This window comes from Vombatus ursinus, unplaced genomic scaffold, assembly GCF_900497805.2.
Source record: "Vombatus ursinus unplaced genomic scaffold, bare-nosed wombat genome assembly UNPS02014959.1, whole genome shotgun sequence".
NCBI lineage: Eukaryota > Metazoa > Chordata > Mammalia > Diprotodontia > Vombatidae > Vombatus > Vombatus ursinus.
The window spans coordinates 5,626,668-5,650,935 of NW_020954737.1; the positions used below are offsets into that span (position 1 = coordinate 5,626,668).

The 24,268-nt window shown below is 41.9% G+C and overlaps 1 protein-coding gene across 1 annotated transcript in view; it reads left to right on the forward strand.

Moving 5' to 3' along the window:
* Window positions 1–24,268, forward strand: part of KALRN (kalirin RhoGEF kinase) — a 966,578-nt gene that overhangs the window by 569,766 nt on the left and 372,544 nt on the right. The window contains exons 15-16 of the mRNA XM_027845153.1: window positions 6,303–6,469; window positions 23,848–23,967. Coding sequence (XP_027700954.1) covers window positions 6,303–6,469; window positions 23,848–23,967 — 287 coding nt within the window. The remainder of the gene's footprint in view (window positions 1–6,302; window positions 6,470–23,847; window positions 23,968–24,268) is intronic.

Below are 24,268 nucleotides of genomic sequence, written 5' to 3' on the forward strand. Positions count from 1 at the left end.
TTCTTCTTCTTCTTCTTCTTCTTCTTCTTCTTCTTCTTCTTCTTCTTCTTCTTCCTCCTCCTCCTCCTCTTCCTCTTCCTCCTCCTCCTTTTCCTCCCCCTCCCACTCCACTTCCTTCCCTTTTCCCTTAGCTTCAGTTTCCTCATTTTTAAAATGGAGGTAATCATTTCTATATTTCTTATTCCACAAGGTTATAGCAAGACTAAAATGAGATAATGTGAAAGCATTTTCTAGAACTTAAAGCATTATATGAATGTCAACTATTATTGGAGCATTTATGATTATATGAAAAACTATAAGCTTACCATCACAAAGTTTAGTAGTGGAAGAGACTTTCGAAATTATCCAGTCCAAGTTCTCATTGTATATAGGAAGAAGGTGAAGTTTAGAGAGAAGTTCATTTATCACAGAGCTAGTAAGCGATAGAACCGAGATTCAAATACAGCTTGTCCTGACTTTAAGTGAGTGTCCGTGTGCATTTCACAGTTTGTCCTCATCAGTCTTGGCATCGCTCAAGGGAAGTGGTTTGCTTGGAGTTTGGAGTAGGGGAGAAGTCTGTCTAGCACCCTCTAGTGGAAAGGATGCCCAGACAGTCTTGCTTTGAGCAGATCCATCTGTCAATAAGCTACTATCTACTGAGTCAGGTGGTACAGTGGATAAAGCACCTGGCCTGGAGTCAGGAAGGCTCCTATTCCTGAATTCAAATCGGGCCCCAGACACTTACTGGCTGTGTGACCCTGGGCAAGTCACTTCCTCCTTGCCTCAGTTTCTTCATCTATAAAATGAACTGGAAAAGGAAATGGCAAACCATTCCAGTATCTTAGCCAAGGAGACCCCAAATGAAGTCACAAGGAGTTGGACGTGACTAAAACGACTGAACATCAAAAGACTATGCACCGAGCATTATACCTCTGATTCACTGTCATTGACCTTCTCTTAACTTCTGTATTGTGGAAGTGATGACCAACTTCTCAAAATGTTACCCATAGAATGTCAACTCCTTAAGAGTAGTGGTTGTTTCATTTTTTTTACCCTGGTTATCTCCAGTGCCTGTCTCATAATAGGTGTTTAATAAATGCTTATTGATTGGTTGATTGACTCACCAAAGGAAGAAATCACATCAGAGCTCTTTTTTGGGTGACACACATTTTCTACACTCTGGAGGAGGGCTGTTTATCATCTTTGGGGACATGGTTTAAGTCTCATTAGAAGTCTGCCATTGGCTCCTCAGCCATCAAACTGAGTCGGGACCAGGATTCCATTGTTGGTTAATTCTATTTATTGTCAGGGACCTTAAGAGGCTGTGGTTTATAAGATGAGAAGACTCGATAAACAGTGGAGTGGGCTGGGACCCAGGGTTAGGCCCAGATACTGGTTGTCAAAGAGGGGTCAGGTGTTTGGAACCAGGTGAACCAAAGTGGAGAAGTAAATCCACAGGTCAGAGACTGATAGGCAAGCCAGATTCAGGTCCTGTAGGAATGGTAAAGCTCAGAAAAAGCTCAGTATCATAGAATCAGAAATTTAGAGCTAAAAGGAAACTTAGAGGTCATCAAATCCAACCCCCTTATGTTATAGATGAGAAAACTGAGGCCTAGAAAGGTCCAGGGTCACCCAGCAGGATTTGAACCTGGGTCCTCTGAAAAGGTGCTATTTTGTGATGCCTACTGCTGGGGGCCCTGTTCATAGGAGTAGGGAATCAGACTCAGAGAAGAGCTCTATGCTGAACCTGAATCTCAAAGGTACATCACTGCTCAGAACACTTCTGTGTATCTTGAAAGAGCAAAAGGCTCTATTAAGGCCCCTCATGAAGACCTCTGACACATGCATGAACTCCTAGCTGCCTCTCTTCAGAGGTCAGAAACCAGAACCTCATAGAACAAACAGAGAGGGGAGCATGAAGGAACAGCAGAACATTGCCACTGAGATATGGCAAGCCTCTCAGAACCACTTGATCATTTCCTCCCAGACAGAACTGTAAATCTCACAGAGGAATGTCTGTCTTTGACAACCTTGCACCCGTGAGATTTGGTTATCACCCTTCCCTAAATGCTGTCTCTTTCCTTACACAGAGGGTAGGGGATTGGAGCTTCCAGAGCTCATTTCCTCTGGGTAACCCCAGAACTATGCTTCCGCCCCCACACTCACTGCTAATACCAAAAGAGGCAAATGGCAGAAGACAGATGGGCAGGAACTAGGAAAACACATATACCAGTGGTTGGGGCAAGGGTGACAGTCAGGTAATAAGGCTCATCAGAGCTAATGATCATATAGATTAATAATAATAGCAACAACAATAACATAGTACCTACTATGTGTCAGGCATTGTGTTAAGTCGTTTACAAATATTATCTTATTTGATCCTCACAATAACCCTGAGAGCTATGTGCTATTATTATCCCCCATTTTATAGTTGAGGAAATGGAGGCAAACAGGTGTTAAGTGACTTCCACAGGGTCACACAGGGGCTAAGTATCTGAGACCAGATTTGATCTCAAGTCTTCCTGACTACAGACCCAATGCTCTATCCACTGCACCAACTGGCAGCTAGAAGGGGCCCTAAGGACCATCAAATCCAACCCCCTCGTTGTACAGAGCAGGAAGGAAAGCCCAAAGAGGTTAAGTGACTTGCCTATGGTCACTCCAGTTGTAAGTATGTAGAGCTAGGATTCCCTTTCCACTATACCAAGCTGTTTTCCAAACAGGAAGACAACACCACCAGGACGCCAGATGCAACATGTCGGCAGCAAAAAAGGAACCTCGACTATTGAGATGGCTTGTTGTCTCAGGCTCTAGAGCCTCATTGTGTATATTATTATTCCCAGCAGGAAGAGCCCGGACCCTGCTGACAATCAGGAGCACCTATGTTGATCAGTAAACCAGCAACCATTTATTAAGGGTTTAGTGTCATCTTGGCTAAAGACAAAGAAAGACAAAAACTACCCATGCTCTCACATTCTAACAGGGGAGATATGCACAAATATCTGGGGACATGGAAGACAGAGACAGAGTGCATGGAAGGCAATCTGGAAAGGGAAGAGCATGTGGACAGGGCAGAGAAACAGCTTCTGTCAGCACAGTGACCTGAGGCACCAAGCCAGTGTTAGCTGCTTGTTTATTTAGTCTGAAGAGTTTATTTAGGCTGAAGAGCAAACAATTAATGTTTGCTATCATTTGGCTCTTAGGAATGTGAATGAATGGTGGGCAGATCTGTTCTTTGTGTGGGTAAAACTTTGACAGTGTGGTTTTCCTTTAAACAAATAACTAAAATCCTTTTAAGATCATTTGAAATTAGAAAGGCAGGTGATGTGGTATAGTGGATGAAAAGCTGGCTTTTTGATCTGGGAAGACCTGGGTTCAGATCCTGCTTCTGACACATATGGCTGTGTGACTTTGGGCAAGTCGCTTAATTTCTCAATGCTCTGCTAACTCTCTAAGACTATGAGTAATGGAGAAAACACCAACTTGCATTGGTAGAGGGAGGCTCCTCACTCAGGAGTTCCCTATACCAATGAAATCACAGTCCAATCCCTATCCTTTAAAATTAGAAAGTACCTTAACATATTTTATCTCATTTGATCTTCACAACAATTCTATAAGGCAGCATAGGGGCCAAGGGAAGAGGGAGGAATCCATTCCTGTAATTTCATTAGTGTAGAGAATGCTGATTGAAGACCTCTTTTCCCATAATACAGATTGTAGCTAGGTGACACAGTGGATAGAACACCAGCCCTGGAGTCAGAAAGATCTGAGTTCAAATCTAACCTCAGACACTTACAAACTGTGTGACCCTGGGCAAGTCACTTCACCCTGTTTGCCTCAGTTTCCTCCTCCATAAAATGAGCTGGAGAAGGAAATGGTAAACCACTCCAGTATCTTTGCCAAGAAAATCCCAAATGGGGTCACAGAGAGTTAAGCACAACTGAAACAACTCAACAACAATAGATTGAGGGCAGTTCTATAACAAAGTCTTAGAAAGTTGCCTGGGGGCAATGAGAGGTTTAATGTCTTGCCTAGGTTTATACAGCCAATGTGTATCAGAGGAAGAACTTGAACCCAGTTATTATTCCCATTTTTCAGGAGAGAACACGGAAACACAGAGGGTTCAGGTGGTCTGCCATTGGTCACAAGCTAGTAAGTTATCAGAGTCGGGACTCACACTTAGGTCTTCCTGACAACGTCTAACCCTTCAGCCACACTGGGACTGTGTCTCTGACAAGCAAGCAGTGTCCCCTGCATTTGTGGTCTTGGAAGAGGAGGTCATGGGTGTAATGAGGTTGTAAAGATATTTTATGGACTCTCATTTTCCCTGTTTTTATGGGGATACTTTTATTGGGCATTTTCTACATTGTTCTTGAACAAGCACGTTTGAAATGGAATGGAACATTAGAGCTTTTAAGACATCTTAGGGAGGTTATCTAGTTCAACCTCTTCCTTTTATAGGTGAGGAAATGGAGGCTTGGCATGATTAAACTGCTTCCCAAAGTCACACAATTAATTGGTGGAAGATCTAAGACTAGAAAATTGACCTGACTTAGTTCTTGTTTCTTGTGCTGCACCATGATGTCACTTAACGAGGTGCTTTCTCAGTGAACCCAAACTGACTGGTTGTTATTAGTTTGTTGTTCAGGAATTCTAACCCTCCTTTTCCCTCTCTTTAATTATTTCTACCCAGAAACAAAGGGCAGCTAGGTGGCGCTCTAGATAGAGTGCTAGGCCTGAAATCAGGAAGACTAATCTTCCTGACTTCATATTTGATCTAGCTTACTAGCTGCGTGACTCTGGGCAAGTCAGTTCTCCCTGTTTGCTTCAGTTTCCTCATGTGTAAAATGAGCTGGAGAAGGAACTGTCAAACCACTCCAGTATCTTTGTCAAGAAAACCCAAATGGGATCATGAAAAGTTGGACATGACTGAAACAATCGAATAACAACAAATACCTCTGATAAACATCTTTCCTGGGCATAGGATATTTCTTAGCAGTGGTATTGTTGCTATTTTAAACATCCTTGACAAATATTCTGAATAGAATAACATTGCCTATACTGACCCAAAGTGACCCAAATGACCTGGATGCTTTGGAAATTACTCATTGTACCGTATTTTCCAGAAAGGGAAGATAACAGTCTTCTGAGTCAGAAGGAGCTTTAGATACAATCCAGTCCATTTTGTAGATGAGTAGACTAAGGAGTGAAAAGATGAAGTGACTTGCCCTAAGTCAGACAAATAGTTAGTGGCACAGCTGGAATGAGAACCAGCTTATGCCATGCCCAGTACAATTTTCTCTCTTCTTAGTTTGCGATAGGAAGTCAACTAGCAATTTATCAATCAGCCAGTCAGCAATCATTTTATTAACTTCCTAGTCTGTAACTGGTTTTGGCACCAGTTACAGGCACAAAATGGAGAGAGGCTTTGCTTTTAAGGAACAAAATGGGGCAGAAAACAAGTTGTATAAAGACAAACACACACAAAATACATACTAAGTAAAGACAAAGCAACTAGGAGGGGGGAGGTGTTCAGTCACCTGGAGATCATGTACTTTGAGCTGAAAGTGACCTCAGGAGTCATTTTAGTTTTCTAATCTTTAGTCTTCATTACAGATGAAGAAACTGAAGCCCAGAAATTTGCCTAAGGTCATATAATTAGTAAGCTTCAGAGGCTGGATTTGAATCCAGATCCCCTGATTCCACTGGCAGTACATTTTCCCTTATACCAGGAAAGGCCTCATGTAAGAAAGAATACTTGAGATGGAAACAGTTTTTGAAATGCACTTCACTTATGAGAGGGTTTGGTTGTTTGCTGTGGGAGGAGGAATGTTGCCCCCATCTCCAAAGTAGTCTGGATTTGATTATCTTAACCAACAGTATACCATGGTCATTTGTCCAATTTCTAAAGAGTGAAAGAGATCAGAGGTGGAGACTGGGGTGAGGAGAGTAACAATTCTGAACCCTAAATGTTGAAGGAAAGTACCCAACTTTGTAATCTTAAGCAAGTAGCTTCAGGTCCCTGGGTCTCAGTTTCATCCTGTGTAAAATGGGAAGACCAGAGGAAATGATCTCTAAGGTCCCTTGCAGCCTTACCCCTTCTGCGTATGATTCTTTGAAGTGGCAGGAGTCAGACCCTCTTAGAACTGAGGGATTGCTCAAAGGGTCATAGAGGTCAAGCAGGAAGGGACCTTTGAGGTCTCCTGTCCCAAACCCTTCATGTTACAGGTAAGTATGCAAAGCCTAGATTGACAGTACAACCTATATATGGTCTCTAAGGTAGGCCTGGATTTTTAATTGTTTGTTTGTTTGTTTTTAATCAGGCATCGAGTTAATCTGTGAGAAGGACATTGATCTCGCAGCCCAAGTACAAGAGCTCCTGGAGTTTCTCCACGAGAAGCAGCATGAATTGGAGCTTAACGCAGACCAGACCCACAAACGTTTGGAGCAGTGCCTGCAGCTCCGGCACCTCCAGGCTGAGGTCAAACAGGTCAGCCTGGCCCTGGCATCTCTCTGCTCCTGAATTCCTGCTGAACTGGACAGATGGGGAGGGGCTGAAATGGGGTGGAAATGTGCTTTATTCACATCCCAAAATTCTATTTAAGAGCAGATTACAACAGATCCCACTGAGCAGATTTGTTTGTAACTTGCTATTTGCTTTAGAAAAGGATTCCTCATAGATTTGTTTGTTTTTTTCAAATTTATTGATGTAGAGATCGATAACTTGATTGGGCAGTCAGGTGGCACAATGGTTAGGGAGTTGGGCCTGGAGTCAGGAAGACTTATCTGGCCTCAGACACTTAACTAGCTGTGTAACCCTGAGCAAGTCGCTTAACCTTGTTTGCCTCAATTTCCTCATCTGTAAAATGAGCTGGATAAAGAAATGGCAAACCACTCCAGTATGTTTGCCAAGAAAACTCCAAATAGGTTCATGAAGAGTCAGACAAGACCTAAAGGACTCAACAAAAACAAGAAAAACTTATTGATTGGTGAGGCCAGGAAACTGAAGCAGGGGCAAGGAGGGAAGAACAGCACCAGGGACAGCGCCAGGTGCTACTTATAAGTATAGTCTCCTACACTCTTACATGTGCATTGAGATCTTAGAGACCATTTAATACCACCTCAGCCTTTTGCAGATAAGGAATTTGAGGCCCAGAGAGTTAGTGTGTTATAGAGGAAAGAGAAAACCAGATGACTTGAATAGAAGTCTTGACCCTAACGCTTATTTTTCACAATCCTGAGCAAGTGACTTCTTCACATCCCTGAGCTGGTTTTTTCATCTGTAAAATGGAATAATCATACTTCCACTACTGACCTTACAGAGTTGTTGAGAAGAAAGCTGAAAAATACTAAAGAGTGTGTGTCATGGCTATGGTCAAAAATCAATCAAAGACCCTGAGTTCAGGTTTTGGCCCTGACACTTATTCCCTGTGTAAGTGACTTAACTTCTCTGGGCCTCAGTTTCCTCATCTCTAAAATGAGAGAGTTAGACTACATAAATATCTAATGTCCCTTTCAGCTCTGAATCTGGGATCCCTAGATCCCTCTCATTAGGGGCAAATGTGGGTCTATCTACTGCCTTGGGCCCTTAGCTCCTTCCCTGATAGTTGTCAATACTCTCTCAGACAAACAATGAATGACTGGTTGTAATATAAGACTAAAGAGTTAGGAGCCAATTCCTAATCATCAGTGAAGATGATTCAACTTGAGAACAATACAGGAGGTCCCCAAAGTCATAATGTAGTTTTAATAACCTTTTTAAATAGCTCACTTAAACTATTAAAATCTAAAACTGCACTAAAACTTTTGAGACACAGCGGAAGTCTATAGAAAAGAGGGATTTGATTCGAATGTGCAAGGCACTGTTCTAAGCCACAGAAAAATGCAAAGATGATGCATAGGATCCAGGATTTAGAGCTGGAAGGGAACTTAGAGATGATCTAGTTTTAGATTATCTAAAGTTATCTAAACCCTACTTATACAAAGGAGGAATCTGAGACCCAGAGAGATTAAGTCACTTGTCCAGGGTCACATATCAGTACTGAGTGACTGTACAAGTCTTTGAACCTAGTGCAGCCAACTCCTTAGCCAGAATCAATCATGGCCCCTACCTTCAAGGGACTTGAAGCCTTATTGTTGTTGAGTCCTGGACAAATCTACACAACCTCATTTGGGGTTTTCTTGGAAAACCACTGGAGTAGTTTGACATTTCCTTCTCCAGCTCATTTTACAAATGAGGAAAGTGGGGCAAACAGGGTTAAGTGACTTGCCACAGCTACTAAGTGTCTGAGGCCAGATTTGAACTAGCGAAAAAGAGTCCTCTTGACTTCAGGCCCAGCATTCTATCCACTGTGCCACCAAGCTGTCCCCCAACTTAGGACCTTGAAGGAGGCCAAGGTAGGATAAGCTACTTATAAAACAAATTGGGATGTGGTAAATTCATAGAAAAGCTACAAAGTAAGTGTTGTAAGAGATAAGAAAAAGGTTAAATCATTTCCATCAAAGAGGAATCAGAAAAGATTCATGGAGTAGTCTAGGAAGTATTCCTGAAGAAACAGATTCTCATAGTCTGAATGAATGATGAGGAAAAGAAAACTTGGTGGCCTGTAGCAGGGAGAGTGGATATAAGATGTATCCTGGGGATAAAGCTTAGAGGTGGAAAGGGTGTTAATGGAATAAATGAGATTCTCTCACACTTAGGAAAATAGATAGATTAGTACAACATGAGAGAAGTAAAGTGCCTACTCTGTGGCATTTAGGTTCTTTTGTCACTATTTCCCCCTTATATGGAGAAATAGGAAATACTGAAGCATCCTTGGCTGTAATCTCACCTCTAGATAACCTTGTGCCAGAATCATATTATGGAAAGTCTCTAATATAAGTTGCAGGGAAGGTGGAAACCTGAACTGGTAGAGGGACTTTCCTTGTCCAGGAGCCCCCTATAATTAATTCCAACCTTTATTTCCATTCCATAGAGGTTGTAGAATTTAGAACTCAAAGGGAACCCAGAGACCATCTAATGAAACCTACTTGTTTTGAAGCTGCCTCTGGCAGATATGTCCACCTCTCTCATTTTATTTGGTTTCATTGAGTTAGGTAATAATCTCCCTCTGCACCCTTGCTTTTCTCAGGTCTCATGTAACAGCCTGTGCATCTAAAGCTGCCCTCTCTCTATCCAGCTCACTCATACATCTGAGTGGGAGGGCATCGCTTTTTCCAGTTTAATTTCTTCCTCTTTACTGCTCTATTTTCAGACCGCTATTTTGCCAGAGAGAGTCTTCTTTAGTAATGGGCACAAATTGTCCTTTCCTGTTCTCACCCATGGAGCTTTTAGTCCAAGCCCACACATGTTTGCTGCGAATCCTTTGCTCATTTCCAGGACATATGACACATGGAGGTTCAGAGCAGAAAGCAGTTCTGTTTTGAATAGCTATTTTCTGTTTAATTGCGTAAGAACTACAGAATCCTGGGATCAAAAGGACCTCAGAGGTTATCTAATTTAACTCAAAGCATGATCCCCTCTATAATACCTTAGACAAATGGTCACTTATCCAAGACTGAAGCCCAGACTGCATCCTGACCAATGGAACCTTCTACCTATCTCCTCTACCCCCTCCCAGGCTAAAAGAGTTTGATTGTCTCCAGTTATGAATGAATGAATAATAAAGCTCTCATTGAGCACTTACTGCATACCAGACACTATGCCAAGCTAGAGGGATACACACACAAGCAAGCAAGACATCCTCTGCCCTCAAGGAGCTTGCATTATAACAGAGAAGACAACACATGAAGGGGAGAAAGTGGGGAACAGGGGTGTATGTTATTAGAATCCTGTGACCTGGGTTCAGAGTCAGAATTGAGGTAGGTTAGAAAATGGTTAGAGTAGAGGCATCATAGTCTGGAAATGACTGGGAAGTGATGTGAAGCCCTAGTTCTGAGCAAAATATGGTGACAGCTCACCAAGGAAACAGAGGCAGAGTCCACATCAGAAAATTCACAGAAGACATGTTCTGGTGTAAACAGGGTGCATGGTGAAAGGAAGAAAAGGTTAGATTCTATATTTCCTTGTAACTCCCGAATGGACCCTCAGTTTCAGGAAATAAGTCTATTGGATGATGTCCTGAACACTACCATCTCATAGATATTGTTCCTCTTCTTCAGAGAGGAACCTGTTAAAACATGGAAGCCTGAAATCTGAATGTAAGGCCCCAGAATTGATCTCCCAGATCCTTCAGGTCATTCCTCCTCCACTTCTTCATTTTCTGTGTCTTATCTAGTCTCACAGAAACCCAAGCAGGATGCATCTCTTTAGCTCAGTTGTGGCACATAGTAAGTATTTGATAATGTTTTTCATTCACTTACTCGTTTCCTCCTATTCCGTAGAAGATAGCATTTGAGCTGAATTTTGGAGGTAACAGGGGATTCTAAGAAATTGAGGCAAGGAGAGAGAGCCTTCTAGACATGAGGAATAGCAGAGTCATGTGTGAGGAACAGCAAGGAGGGCTGGAGCAGAGAAGTCGTTTGATTACAGTCACAGATAGCAGGAAGCAGAACTCTCACTTGGAATGTAGGCCCCATGACCACAAATCTAGTGCTTTTCCACTACAAAGTCATGATCAATACCATCTAATGGTCTGCTCTACTCCAAGATAGCAACTAGGTGGATAGAGCACTGGGCCTGTAGTCAGGAAGACTCATCTTCCTGAGTTCAAATCTGGCTGTGTGACCCTGGATAAATCACTTAATTCCCGTCTGTAAAATGAGCAGGAGAGGGAAATGGCAAACCACTCCAGTATCTTCGCCAAGAAAACTCTGAATGGGGACACAAAGAGTTGGACACGACTGAAACAACTGAAGAACAACAACAGTAACATATTCCAAGAATGCTGAGAAAGCTGTCACCATGACTTGATGTGTCTCTCACTAGACTTAAGGCTGAAGACTCCTAAGAGAAACAGTATGCCCAGAGGAAAGAGGGCTGCATCTGAGGTCAAAGGGCATAGATGAAAATCCTGGCTCTGCTACTTACTACCTGAGCGACCTGGACAAACATTCTAACGTCTCTGGGCCCCAATTACCTCATCTATAAAATGACAGGATTTGGTGGCCTCTACGGTCTCTCTCAGCCCTCAATCTACAATTGTGTGCTTCTTTGACTCAAAGTCCTAGATTATCTCTATGACCTCTAGACCTATTCTTTGTGAAAGACCTGGGTCTTAGGACTGTTCCACCCTTGGGCCCCTTCCTGGAGCACCAGCCCCACTTCCTAGAGTCACTTTAACAGACTTTTCCTTAAGTCCCTTAAACCCAATGTCACACAGTAAGTGCCTGAGGCCAGATTTGAACTCAAGTCTTCCTGACTCCAGGCCCAGAGCTCTATCCACTGAGCCACCTAGCTGCCCTCCTTTTCCTAGCCCCTACTTTCTTTCATTTGTCCCTTCTATCTCCCATCTCTACATACTGCATCACAGGAGCCTATTTTTAGGATTTATTTATAAGAAGAAAAAGTTTATGCAATTTAAAAATGAATACAACATGTTACCATAGTTATATATATATGAAAGAAAGCTATCTAATCCAGATAAGGAGACCTTAGACTTCTAGTCTAGCTAGGTGGTGCAATGGTGCACAGAGTGCTGGGCCTGAAGTCAGAAAGACTCATCTCCCTGAGTTCAAATCAGTCCTCAGACGCTTCCTAGCTCTGTGAATGAAGCTGATGAGTCTAATTGGAGGTAAAACCCATGCTTGCAGATGGCTTCCCTCTAAACTGGGGGTGCTTGAAGACCATGGAGGATACAGACCCAAGGTCTCCATTTACCCCACTTTGGGACATACTGAATATCTGAGTAATCTGATAGCAGCCACAAGTCTGTTTTAATTCTGAAAATTTATAGCAATGATAATAATGGTAGTAATACTTTGCATTAATAAAGCACTTTTAAATTTCCAAAAAAAAGTTTTCACATAGGATCATAGATAAAGAGCTAAAAGAAACCACAGTGGTCATATAATTCGACACCATCATTTCACAGAAGAGCTAACTGAGGATGGGGGAAGGAGGAGTTGAGTGACTTGCCCAAGGTCACACATATAGTATGTGTCCAAAGTGGGATTTGAATCCAGGTCCTTTGACTGCAGAATCAGTACTCTGTCCCTTACAGCATTCTGCCTATGACTTCATCTAATTCTTCGGCCAACACTCTGGGACAGCTGGCAAGATTTTTGTTTTTCAGATGAGGAAACCAAAGCATTGCATTATACTAACTTGCCCCCACATAGGGGCAGAGCCAGAGCTAGAATCCAGTTTTCCTTCATGTAAGTCCAAAGGTCTCTTGATCATGATTTAACATCTTAATTCTGGCATCAATCCTGGCCTGGTGCTCCAGCAGAAAGAGGTGAGAGTTCCCTCACAACCAGAACACAATTCAGAACAAAAATTCTTCTTGATCTCAGCAGGAATTTTCTCAAGAAGACTGACACAAGAAGACTATTGTCTTGGTAAAGATCTGGACGTGTTGGGTTTGTCAGAGGTGTCTCTAAGAGACCACTTGCGTTACTATTCTTCAGTCAACTCGCAATTACTCACATCAATGGAGGGGAACAGTGAATCTCAAAATAGCACATAATATAAAAGTCATTTCCCTCTGACTTTCATAGACTCTCACAGTTGGAAGTGTGTGGTGTTGTTATAGCAACAACAGCAGATTTACCTTTCTAATTACATTCTTTTTCTAGTCAATATTGAAATGAGTTTATGTCCTTTGAATACACATCCACCAGGTGGTGGGAGAAGGGATGGCCCAGGAACCAATTTGTCATCCAGAGGAAATAGGTAATCTGCACATGGCTAATCAAGAGTTATCTGGAGCTAATTAACAGACAGCCCAATTCTCCATCCCATAGAGATTAAAGAGAAGTCAGTCCTCTCAGGAAGCAAGAGAATGCCTTCTCCCATCCTGCCCCACCACCCTTACCACTATGAGAGCAGCAGAACAAAACAAGTCTTTTCTTTTTCTTCTTCCTTGTCCAAAATGATGCATGGCTCCCCTAGATATACCTGGAAGGAAAAAATGGAGGATGGCTGTCACTACTCTTCAAAAATTAAGCATCTCCTATGTGCCTAGCTCTGGGAATGCAAAAATAAGTGTGTCCTAGGCCTGCCCTCAAAGAACTTCTAGTCCAGGGGTGGGGAACCTGCAGCCTTGAGGCCACATGTGGCCCTCTAGGTCCTCAAGTGTGGCCCTTTGATTTGTTCTGTGAAGTTTGGATTCAGTCAAAGGGCCACACTTGAGGACCCAGAGGGTCACATATGGCCTGGAAGCCACAGGTTTCCCACCCTTGTTCTAGTCGAATAGGAGAAATCAGAAATACTCCCACCACAATACATACACACACATACATACATACAGGTATGTGTATGTATGTGTGTGTATGTATATAGATATATAACATACATACATGTATGCACATATCCATATAGACATACACATATACTTATATATGCAGCCAGGTGGCACATTGATAGAGCACTGAGCTTGGAATCAGGAAGACTAATCCTCATTAGTTCAAATCTGGCCTCAGACACATAGTAGCTGTGTGACCCTGTGCAAGTCACTTAACCCTGTTTGCCTCAGTTTCCTTATCTGTGAAATGAACAGGAGAAAGAAATGACAAACCACTCTAATATCTTTGCCAAGAAAACCCTAAATGGGGTCATGGAGAGTCAGACACAATTGAAATGACTCAACAACAAACTATATGTGTGTGTACACATATATACACATAGGTGTATATATAAAATATATGTATAGGCATTTGTGTGTATATCATGTATGTAGGTATATATGTATACATACATGATAAAAGCTAGAATGTAAGCAGGGCAAAAGAGGGGTCTGGACAAAATGTTGCAAGAAAATTTTACAAGGAAGAGATCAGTTTTGCTAAGGAAAATCTAAGGATAAAAGATTTTGGAAGCAGAATGGACCTTAAAGAAGGTCTAGCATGAGCCCTCTTATTTTGTAGATAAAGAGTCTGAAGTGACTTACCCAGAGTGACCCAGGTAGTAAATATCAAAGCCATTATGGTGGACCTGGCCCCTGATGAAGGCCTTGAAGGGAGAGGGATTTCAGCAGGAAGTAAAGAGAATGGCCCATGTGACTCTAAAGAGAAGGGCAGGGAATGACAGAAGACCCAACACACAGACCGTGTGAATAAGAATTGCTCACACTTGACTGATGCTTCATAATCTAAGAGTTACTTTCCTTGAAACAATGCTGAGCTAAGTAGTGAAAACATCAACATCCCCATTTTACAGATGTTGAGATGAAGATTCAGAGAGTTGAATTAACATACCCGTGGGCTACTGAACTGTTGGATGCAGGAATAGAATCCAGGTCTTTTCACTCCTAATATACTAATTTCTCCAGAACACCCTTCTGCTTTTCTAATGAAGAGAAATCTTGAGAAATGAGACTGGAAAGGTAGAATGCGGCCAGATTGTGGGGGATGGGTGGGTGGAATGAGGCATAAATGTCCCCAGGCATCAGGAACCCCAGGCATTTGATCAGGGAAGTGATATGATCCAAGAGGAACATGAAGGGATTATTTTGGCCTCTGTGTGAAGGATATATTGGAGAAAAGAGTAAAGCAGGGAAATCTATAATACTTAGTAGCTAACATTTATATAACGCTTTAAATTTTGCAAAGAATTTTACATTATGTTCTTTTATGCTCACAACAACCCTGGGAGGTAGGTGCTCTTGTTATCTGTGATTTACAGGTGGCAAACAAAGATTAAATGACATGCCCAGGGTCACATAGCTAAATGTTTGAGGCAGAATTGGAATTTGGGTCTTCCTGAGTCCAAGTGCATTAGTCTATCCACTGTATCACCTACCTGCCACCAATTGGGAAGCTATCACAATAATCCAAGCAAGAAGTTTCTGAGGACCTGGACAGCAATGGTAGCAAAGTGAATGAGGCAGAAGGAATGGATGTAAGAGATATGGAGGCAAAAGGCGACGAATTTGGCAACTGATTAGATGTGGCATAACTTTTGGAGGAGCTAAGAATTAAAGACGTCTCTGAGGTTTGGGGCCTAGATGAGTTGGGTAAATGGAAGAAGAGAGCTTTGGGGGGGCTGATTTTAGTTTAGGATATGTTGGATTTGAGTGGCTGGTGGAGCATTTAGTTGAAGATGTCCAACAAGTAGTTGGAAATGGAGTTCAAGGGAGAGATCCAGACTAGAGTTACAGAGATGAGAGACGCTCACATGGGGTGATAGAGCCATGGGTGTAAAGGAGATCATCAAAGAAGAGGGTGTAAAGAAGTGAGAGTAGTGCTAAGAACAGAGTCTTGGAGGACTCTGCAAAAGGATTACAGTTATCCCTTCCACATTGCACGGGTCAGCCCCCTCCCCTCACCCGCCATGATCTGGAAAATCCGCATAAACTTTTTTGGCTCTTCCTTCGCACCAGAGAAGAAGTCTGATTTTTTTTCTTTTTCTTTTTTGGGATGTTTCCAATACCTTCTTATAAAATATGGGTTAAGTATTTGGCTGTAGGCTCTGTGTCATCTGATGGCCTATGCGTGTCATCTGCAGCTTCTGCAAAAGTATATACACATACACACACACACACACACACACACACACGTGTATATGGGAGGAGGTTAATTTTCCTGTTAGACTAGAAGCTTTTTGAGGGCAAGACTTCCAGGGGTGGGGAACTGTGGCCTCAAGGCCACATGTGGCCCTCTAGGTCCTCAAGTGCAGCCCTTTGACTGAATCCAAACTTCACAGAACAAATCCTTTGGGGTTTGGGATCCCACCTCTGATAGGCCATACTTATCTTTGTCTGTATTGTCTATAAAAATGGGTGGATAGGAGTAGATGGCCCCTAAGTTCCCTTCTAAAACTATGTCTATGATCCTATGATCTCTAACCCACTTCACACATTGTTAGGGTAGGAGAAAAGTTAACCAGAGAAAGAAAGGTCAGAGAGGTCGGAGGAGAACTAGAAAAGACAAGTATCACAGAAGCCAAAGAAAGAGAATGTGGCCAAAATGTGGGATTGTCAATGGTGGCAACTCCTTTAAAGCAGTCCAGAAGAACAAAAACAAAATAGGATTATGATTTTTTCCCCAAAATTCTTAAGGAAATTTATTGAAAGTTAAGCAGAGAAGAAATAAAATGGAAATGTAAAAAATGTGGCTTAGTGGGCCATGTTTACAACTGTTCAGGAAACTCACAAAGGTCTGCACTAAAAACCACTACCATTTGTAATGACTTGGGAGTAAGCACTACTATGTTCCAGCCCAGGAATTAATTTTCCCTGTCAGGATAGAGTTCTCTACTTAGGTGATGGGCTTTCCCCAGTTACAGAGAAGGGGTTGGTATTTGATGGAAGTTGGTGAAGCAAGAAATATTGATCTAGAAGCTGTTGACATATAGGCCGAGAGAGCTAATTAAGAAGTCAGTATTGATCAATGGGACTAAGTTTAATACTTATGCCTAAGTCTCTGTCCCTCCCTCCCTCTCTCCCTCTCTCCCTGTCTCTCTCTCTCCCTCTTTCTCTCTCTCCCTCTCTCTCTGTCTCTCTGTCTCTCTTTCTTTCTTTCTTTCTCTTTCCCTCAACTTACTATCATAAAAAAATTCCCCCAATTGAAACTTGTTAAAATGAGAAGGGAAACGGATAGGATGAACAGTAATCAGGTGTGTGTGTGTGTGTGTGTGTGTGTGTGTGTGTGTGTGTGTGTGTGTGTGTGTGTGTGTGTGTGTGTGTGTGTGTTTGTGTTTTAACTGTACTGGTACAGCTTGGAGCTAACCTTTTTTTCCCTGAATAACATTATTTTAGAATTGTATTATAGAGGAACTTTGTAGAGCGAGTTATGGTAACCTACAGGGATATTTTTGTTGATGTTGATTTATTTGCTCTAGACATGTGATTTCGTCCATATAAGGAACTCTCGCTGAGTAAAAATTCTCCCCACTGATAGAGAATGGCAACCTCTCTGTGACTTACTGTTGTTGTTCAGTCATTTCAGTTGTGTCTGGCTCCTCATGAATCCATTTCGAGTTTTCTTGGCAGAGATACTGGAGTAGTTTGCCATTTCCTTCTCCAGCTCATTTTACAGATGAGGAAACTGAGGCAAACGGGGTTAAGTGACTTGTCCTGGGTCACACAACTAGAAAGCATCTGAGGTTGGATTTGAACTCACAAAGACGAGTCGTCTGACATCAGGCTTGGCACACTATCCACTATACCACCTAGCTTGCCTGGAAAAAGTAAACCATTTTAATTACTTCCCAGTGCCCAACCTATTTTTTGATGGCTCTGCCAAGGATCCCCACTGAGGTAGAGGTGTCCTCCCACACCTATAGCAAGTTCTTCCAGCAGGATATGCCTGAAGCTATATGAATGGGTAGAAGAATATCAGTTGAGTTTCTATGCCCTTGAGTGGAAGGTTAAAAAGTGAGGGAGAAATAACTCATTGTATTTGTAAGATGAAGAGCATAGCTTTCAATTACAACCCAGGAAAGGAGTGAGTATAGGCTCTGCCGGGAAACATTGACCCACTGTGTCACTGCAGATTAAAGGCCAGCTGAATGCTGGGCTGGTGGGTGTCATCAGGAAGGTCATCAGAAACAGTGGGAATGTTATCCCACTTTGGTTACAGAACCCGTATTACATCAGCACCAGACATATACTGTGAGTCTTTCTGCTCATTACGTGTCATAAAAAGCATAACAACTAGAGAAGGTTCAGAGATAGGATGCTAAAATGAAAAAAAGAGGTCTTTTCAGTCAGAAAAAGAAAGGTCAAAGCTAAGCATAAAATTGCAAAGGAGAGAGAGAATGAACGTGGATTTGCTCATCAGATCCTACAATACTGAAGGCAGCCTGGTATAGCCCAAAGAGCACAGGTTTTGGAGTTTGAGAGACCCAGCTACAAATTCTGCATCTGCCATTTATTACCTGTCAAGTCAACAAGCATTTATTAAGAATCTGCTATGTGTTAGGCATTATGCTAAGCACTGAGGATATAAAGAAAGGCAAAAGACAATCACTGTGGTCAAGGAGCTCACAGTCTAATGGGGGAGACAATATGCAAACAATTACATACAAAAAAGATATAGACAAGATAAATTGGAGAAGGTGGCTCTAGCATTGAGGGGGACTAGGAAACCTTCTTTCAGATGATGGCATGAAACTTGAATGAAGCTAGAAAAGGGAGGAGGCAGAGTTGAGGAAGGAGAATATTTTAGGCATGGGGGATGGCCAGTGAAAGGGCATGGAGTCAGGAAGTATGCTATGTTGTTTGAGGAACAGCAAAGAGACCAGAGGCAATGGATCACAGAGTATGTGGAGGGAAGTAAAGGTGTAAGAAGATTGGAGAGGGAGGAAAGGTCCAGGTTATAAAAGGCTTTAAAAGCCAAACAGAAGGGCAGCTAGGTGGTGCAGTGGATAGAGCACTGGCCCTGGAGTCAGGAGGACCTGGGTTCAAATCTGATCTCAGACCAAACACTTGACACTTACTAGCTGTGTGACCCTGGGCCAGTCACTTAACCCCAATTGCCTAAGGAAAAAAAAAAGCCAAACAGAAGGCTTTTATTTGATCCTGGAAGTAAAAAGGAGTTGATGGAGTTTATTAAAAGGAGGTAGGAGGGTAACATGGTCAGACCTGAGTTTTAAGAAGATTGCTTTGGCAACCAGTGGAGAGCTTGGAGAGGGGAGATGCTTGAGACTGAACAGGAGACTATTACAACAGTCCAGGTATGAGGTGATACAGGCCTGCACCAAGATGGTGGCAGTGTCAGAAGATTCACATATGTTAATGAGAGAAGTTCTTACAACAAATTTGATAGGAGGGGTGAGAGAGAATGAAGAGTCCAGGATGACACCTAGGTTGTAAGTCTGGGTAACTAGGAGGATAATAATGATATGGAAGTTCCCTTGACAATTATAGGCAAGTTTGAAAGAAAAGAGGCTGCAGAGAAATCAATAAGAATCTGGATCAAGAGAAAATGATTAGATTTGGCAAGTAAAGATAAGTGATTAATTGTGACCTTCGACAAATGATTTAACCTTTCTAGGCCTTCCATTCCTAATCCATAAATGGAGGGGATTTGGTTACCAGGTGATGTAGTGGATAGAGCACCCAGCTGGGAGTCAGGAAAACCCCTCTTCCTGAGTTCAAATCTGGCCTCAGACACTTACTAGCTTTGTGACTTTGTGACTTGTGACTTTGTGACTTTGTGACTTTGGGCAAGTCACTTTTGCCTCGACTTCCTCATCTGTAAATGAGTTGGAGAAGGAAGTGGCAAACCACTCCAGTATCTCTGCCAAGAAAACCCAAATGGGGTCACAAAATCGGACATGACTGAACAATATGCTAGCTACTGTGCTTAGCTCTGGAGATAAAATACCACACACCCCTACCCCATACACATAAAAACAGTTCTTGCCCTCAAGGAGTTTGTATTCTAATGAAGGAGGCAACAAATCCATAAATAAGTACATACAAATCAAATCCAAAGTAGGTGGAAGGTGACTCTAATGTTACCTAGAGCTCTAAATCAATGATCCAGAAACTAAAAGAGGGGTATCCCAGCAGGTTCCCTGTCTCAGCAGCCACCATCTGAGGGTTTGGGTATCTTTTTTTAAGGCCGCAGACATAGGAATCTACTCCCCCTCATAGTAGTTTAATAGCAGTGTTTTACATGTACTGAAAGCTGAATCCACAGTCTTCCCCCCTGCCCCCAGCAAAGAAAGGAAGGAGGTGCATTCTCATATCTCTACTTGAGGGCCACCTCCAGGCATTATAATTGCATGGCTTTCAGTTTTGGTTGTTTTGTTTTTGTTCTCGTGGTCATTGTGTTTTGTTTTCCTTGTTTTGCTTACTACACTCAATATCTAATCATAAAAATACAGGTGTAGGATTCACAAGATTACACTCTTCACAAACAAATGGTTCTAGGTGCATTGAGTAACAGCATGCCCACACAAGACAATGTCATTCTTAGAAATCACCTGGCTCAAGTTCCTTCTCTCCAGTCATCTCTGCCTGGGCCAGTTCCACCTCTGGGGGCTTCTAGAAGTCTATTTTCTCTTTCTAGTTCCATGTGTTTCTATACTTGGGTCCACCTTAGTTTTCCCTGAGATCCTTTGTTGGCCAATTGAGGCATATGCAGGTCTTTCCTGGCTCTCTAGTTTTTACTTCTGTTCTCAATAAACCTATACTCCTGGAGACTTGATTCCTAGACAGAGCCAGAATTAGGAACACACAGTCAATGTTTTGCCCTTGGACGTCAAAATATGATTGGCACAAAAAAATTAATGTATGTACTTCTACTCACTGGAATTTATCTCAGTTTTTAAAAAAAATGACATCTTTTGTTTGCACCTGTGTTTTCTCATATCACTTGTATTTCCCAAGGATTTTGGATTTGAGGGGATTCTTCTCTCCTCCCACTTCCAGAGAACTATCCCCTGTAGCAAATACTTTTTTAAAAAAGGAGAAAAAAAAACAGGTCAGCAAAATTACCCAATACATCAACCAAGTCTGACATTCCATATCATGTTTAGTCATCATAGTCACTCTTCCCACCCCGACCCCCACCCCCAACCTCTGCAAAGAAAGGAAGGAGTTGCATTCTCATATCTCTTCTTGGGTCCAAGTCTGATCATTATAATTTCATAGCCTTCAGTTTTGATTGTTTTGTTTTTATTCTTTCCATTTTCATTGTTGTAGTCATTGTGTATGTTATTTTTATGGTTCTACTTACTATACTCTGTACCAGTTCATAAAAAAACAAAACTTCCCATGCTTCTCTGTATTCACCATATTCATCTTTTCTTAGAGGAAAGTAATATTCTATTAGAATTGTGTACCATATCTAATTCAGGCCTTCCCCAATTGATAGGCATCTCCGTAGTTATTTTTTTTTATGATTTTCATAATACAAGAGGGTTGGATTAGACAGTTTAACAGGCTGATTCCATCTGTAGATCTCTGATCTATGAATTCTTATTGTTCGGTCTTTTGAGTCATGTCCAACTCTTTGTGACCCAATTTTTAGGGGACTTTCTTGGCAAAGATACTGGAGTGGTTTGCCATTTCCTTCTCCAGTTCATTTTTCAGATGAAGAAATTAAAGCAAACAAGGTTAAGTGACTTGTCCAGGGTCATATGATTAGTAAATGTCTGAGGCCAGATCTGAGCTCGGGTCTTCCTGACTCCAAGCCCAGCACTCCATCCACTGTACCTATGAATTACAAAGTTGGTTTGAGGAAACAGTTCCACTGCTTGACCAGGCTGCCTTTCACACCATACTTAATACTGGTTATTGCTTGTGTATCCCAAGTATGGAGCACAGAGCCTGGTACATAGTATTAATAAATATTTGTTGAGTGACGGATTGATTGGTTTGTTGATTACTCCAGGTCCCCACATTACAGGCTCTTAGACTCAATTAGACTCATAATTCTCTTCCGATCCTCAGTGTCTAAGGAAATTTTTTTTTTTCTAGTCACCTACTCCTGGTTGGACATTTATGCCCCTTTTTATTTGGGGAGAGGCTGGGAGGCAGGTTAATCAAGCTGAGATTTGGAGCTATGAAGTCTCTGCTAGAAGGGGAAAAGTAGTATTTCTTGCTTACTCATTGCCAGCTAACTATTAACCTCTGTCTCAAGTCACCATATATAAAGGAATCTAACCTACAGAGACAGTTAGCAACATCATGACCCTACCCCATGGTTATAGGCCCATGCAATGGGGAGGTTTTAGTGAGATGGTTTATCCCTTTAAGTATGAAAGAAACAGAACCTTAGAGCTAAGGACCTTGACAGGAGTAGGGTCTTTAGGTGCAGCCTTCTGACCAAGTTTAACTTTTACAGAACAGATACTTTCACTAAGTAGATTTGTTCTGTGAAGTTTGGACTCAGTCAAAGGGCCACACTTGAAGACCTAGGGGGCCACATGTGGCCTCGAGGCCACAGGTTCCCCACCCCTGACCTTGGAGATAATAGTGTGCAACTCTTCCATTGTATAGGTAGGGAAACTAAGGTCCAAAGAAACCAAGTGACTTGCACAGGGTAACACTGGTAGTAAGTGTCTGAGGCAGGATTCAGACCCAGATCTTCTTGATGCTGAAGCCATTTCTCTATCCATTACAGCATGCTGCTTCCTGAATCCCTTAGTTCCTTAATGAGAGCAAATTAAAAATGGGAACAAACAAGGATACAGGATGATGTCATAGGCGATGTAGGGATATGGGTCTGTTTCTCTCATTCTACCATTCCATATCCTTTTAAATAAATGGTTTTTAACAGATTTAATAAATGTATTTTTGTTGAGGCCAATGATCTGCCTCTAAATGAAAAAGTTGACAAATGGAGACAACCCTATATGATGGCATCGAACCCTCCAGTTTCTCCAGGAAGCCACCCCCAGGGGCTTAGCTGACTTGCCCAGACTTCCTTGGGTTCTTCCTTTACAACTAATTTCCTCTGCCCAGATTATCCCAGTGAGGCATCTGGAGAGAAAATTTCTTGAAGGTGCATGAATGAATCAGTGGACCAAGCAATGTGTAGTCCCGCCTGTTGGGCAGCATATATATATATATTTCCAAATCTTCAATGACCAACCACGTTTCCCAAAGAGATGAGGCTGTAAAGGCAAGAGTCTCATCTGTGAATTTAGCATGCCATTAAACATGTGTGCATGCCTCCCACACTTATATGGACCATTTCAAGGTAATTAGACACTGCCAGCCAGCTTTAGGAAGGTACAATAATGGTCCTGAGGACTTCGCACACGCAATATGAAGTTTTATGTTCTGGAACTAATGGCATCTTATCCCACTTTCTTCCATATCAATCAGAGTAACACCTCCATCCTAATTGGATGGCTTCACTGGGGTTGGAGTAACATCACATCTAAGTAGCACTTAACATTTTATGGACTTCTTTCCTCCCAGCAGCTCCACAGTTGAGTTGTGGAAGAATTAGCCTCCTTTCAAAGATGAGGACATGGAGACTCAAATTACGTGACTTCCTTTTGGTCATATGGCAAGCACACTGATTAGCTATGCTGATGATGCCCACACACGATGTAATGTTGGTCATTTTGCTTTCCTTAGAGAAGATTTGAGGCATATGAGCATTATTGTTTGTCTGAGAGAGAAAGGTGACTTCTAATCTTGTACCTTAAAAAGATGGAAGGGAGAAAAGTCCTTATTGACAAACAAAAGAGGCTGCAACACACTATACTTCTACAGTCTCCAGTCACTACTCTATTTCTCACACCCTACTCCTCCTATAGGGCCAGTTCAGTAATGGATAGATTTTATTTTAACATAATATTGAGAAGAATGAAGACTCATGAATTGAACATTTATTGAATACTTATTATTTGTAAGGCACTGTGCTAGGGATTACAAAGAAGAATAAGGCATGGCCCTTGCCCTCAACAAGCTTACAGTCTAATAGGGAAGACCCAACATTTTCAACTTAATGCAAGACAGAATATATCATAAGAGAGGTAGAAATAAAGTACTATAAGAGTTCAGAGAAAAGAGAGAAAACTTCCAGTTGGGGTGATTTGCATAAGGTTTCATGAAGGAAGTGAAATCTGAGCTGAGTTTTTAAAGATAGGATTTTAACAGGCAGAAATGAAAGGGCATCTGAGTTACTCCATATTTCTTCTATGATCATGGAGAATGAAGAAATTAGATACTTAATAAATATTTCTCAAATGAATGAATGAAAATGCCAGGACTGTGTGTGGCTGAAATAACTGGCAGGACAACTGCCTTGATGGGAATCTGTAACAGGTTCGTAAAATATGTGCTTATCCTGTCTCTTTAGGTCCTGGGCTGGATCCGCAATGGGGAATCGATGCTGAATGCCAGTTTGGTCAATGCCAGCTCTTTGTCAGAAGCTGAGCAGCTTCAGCGGGAGCATGAACAGTTCCAACTAGCCATCGAGGTAACACTCATATCCGTGCTTTAGTGTCCTATCTTTTGTCCATTACTGGACTTCTTGTTAGATAGAGTTGCCTGAGGTTTGAGGTGGTTTCTTAAAAAGGAAAAGCATTTGAGTGAAACACACTGGGGTTTATACCTTCCCAACATCTAAGAATTGATAAAGAAGCAAATTCAAGTGCTTTTAAAAAACCTAAGGAGTGAAGATCCAGGCTTATAGCTACACTAAAGGTCTTTCACATTGAGAAATGATATATGTTTTAAACTGCAGGTCCCCTAGTTCATTGTGGGGAATAGAGGCCTAT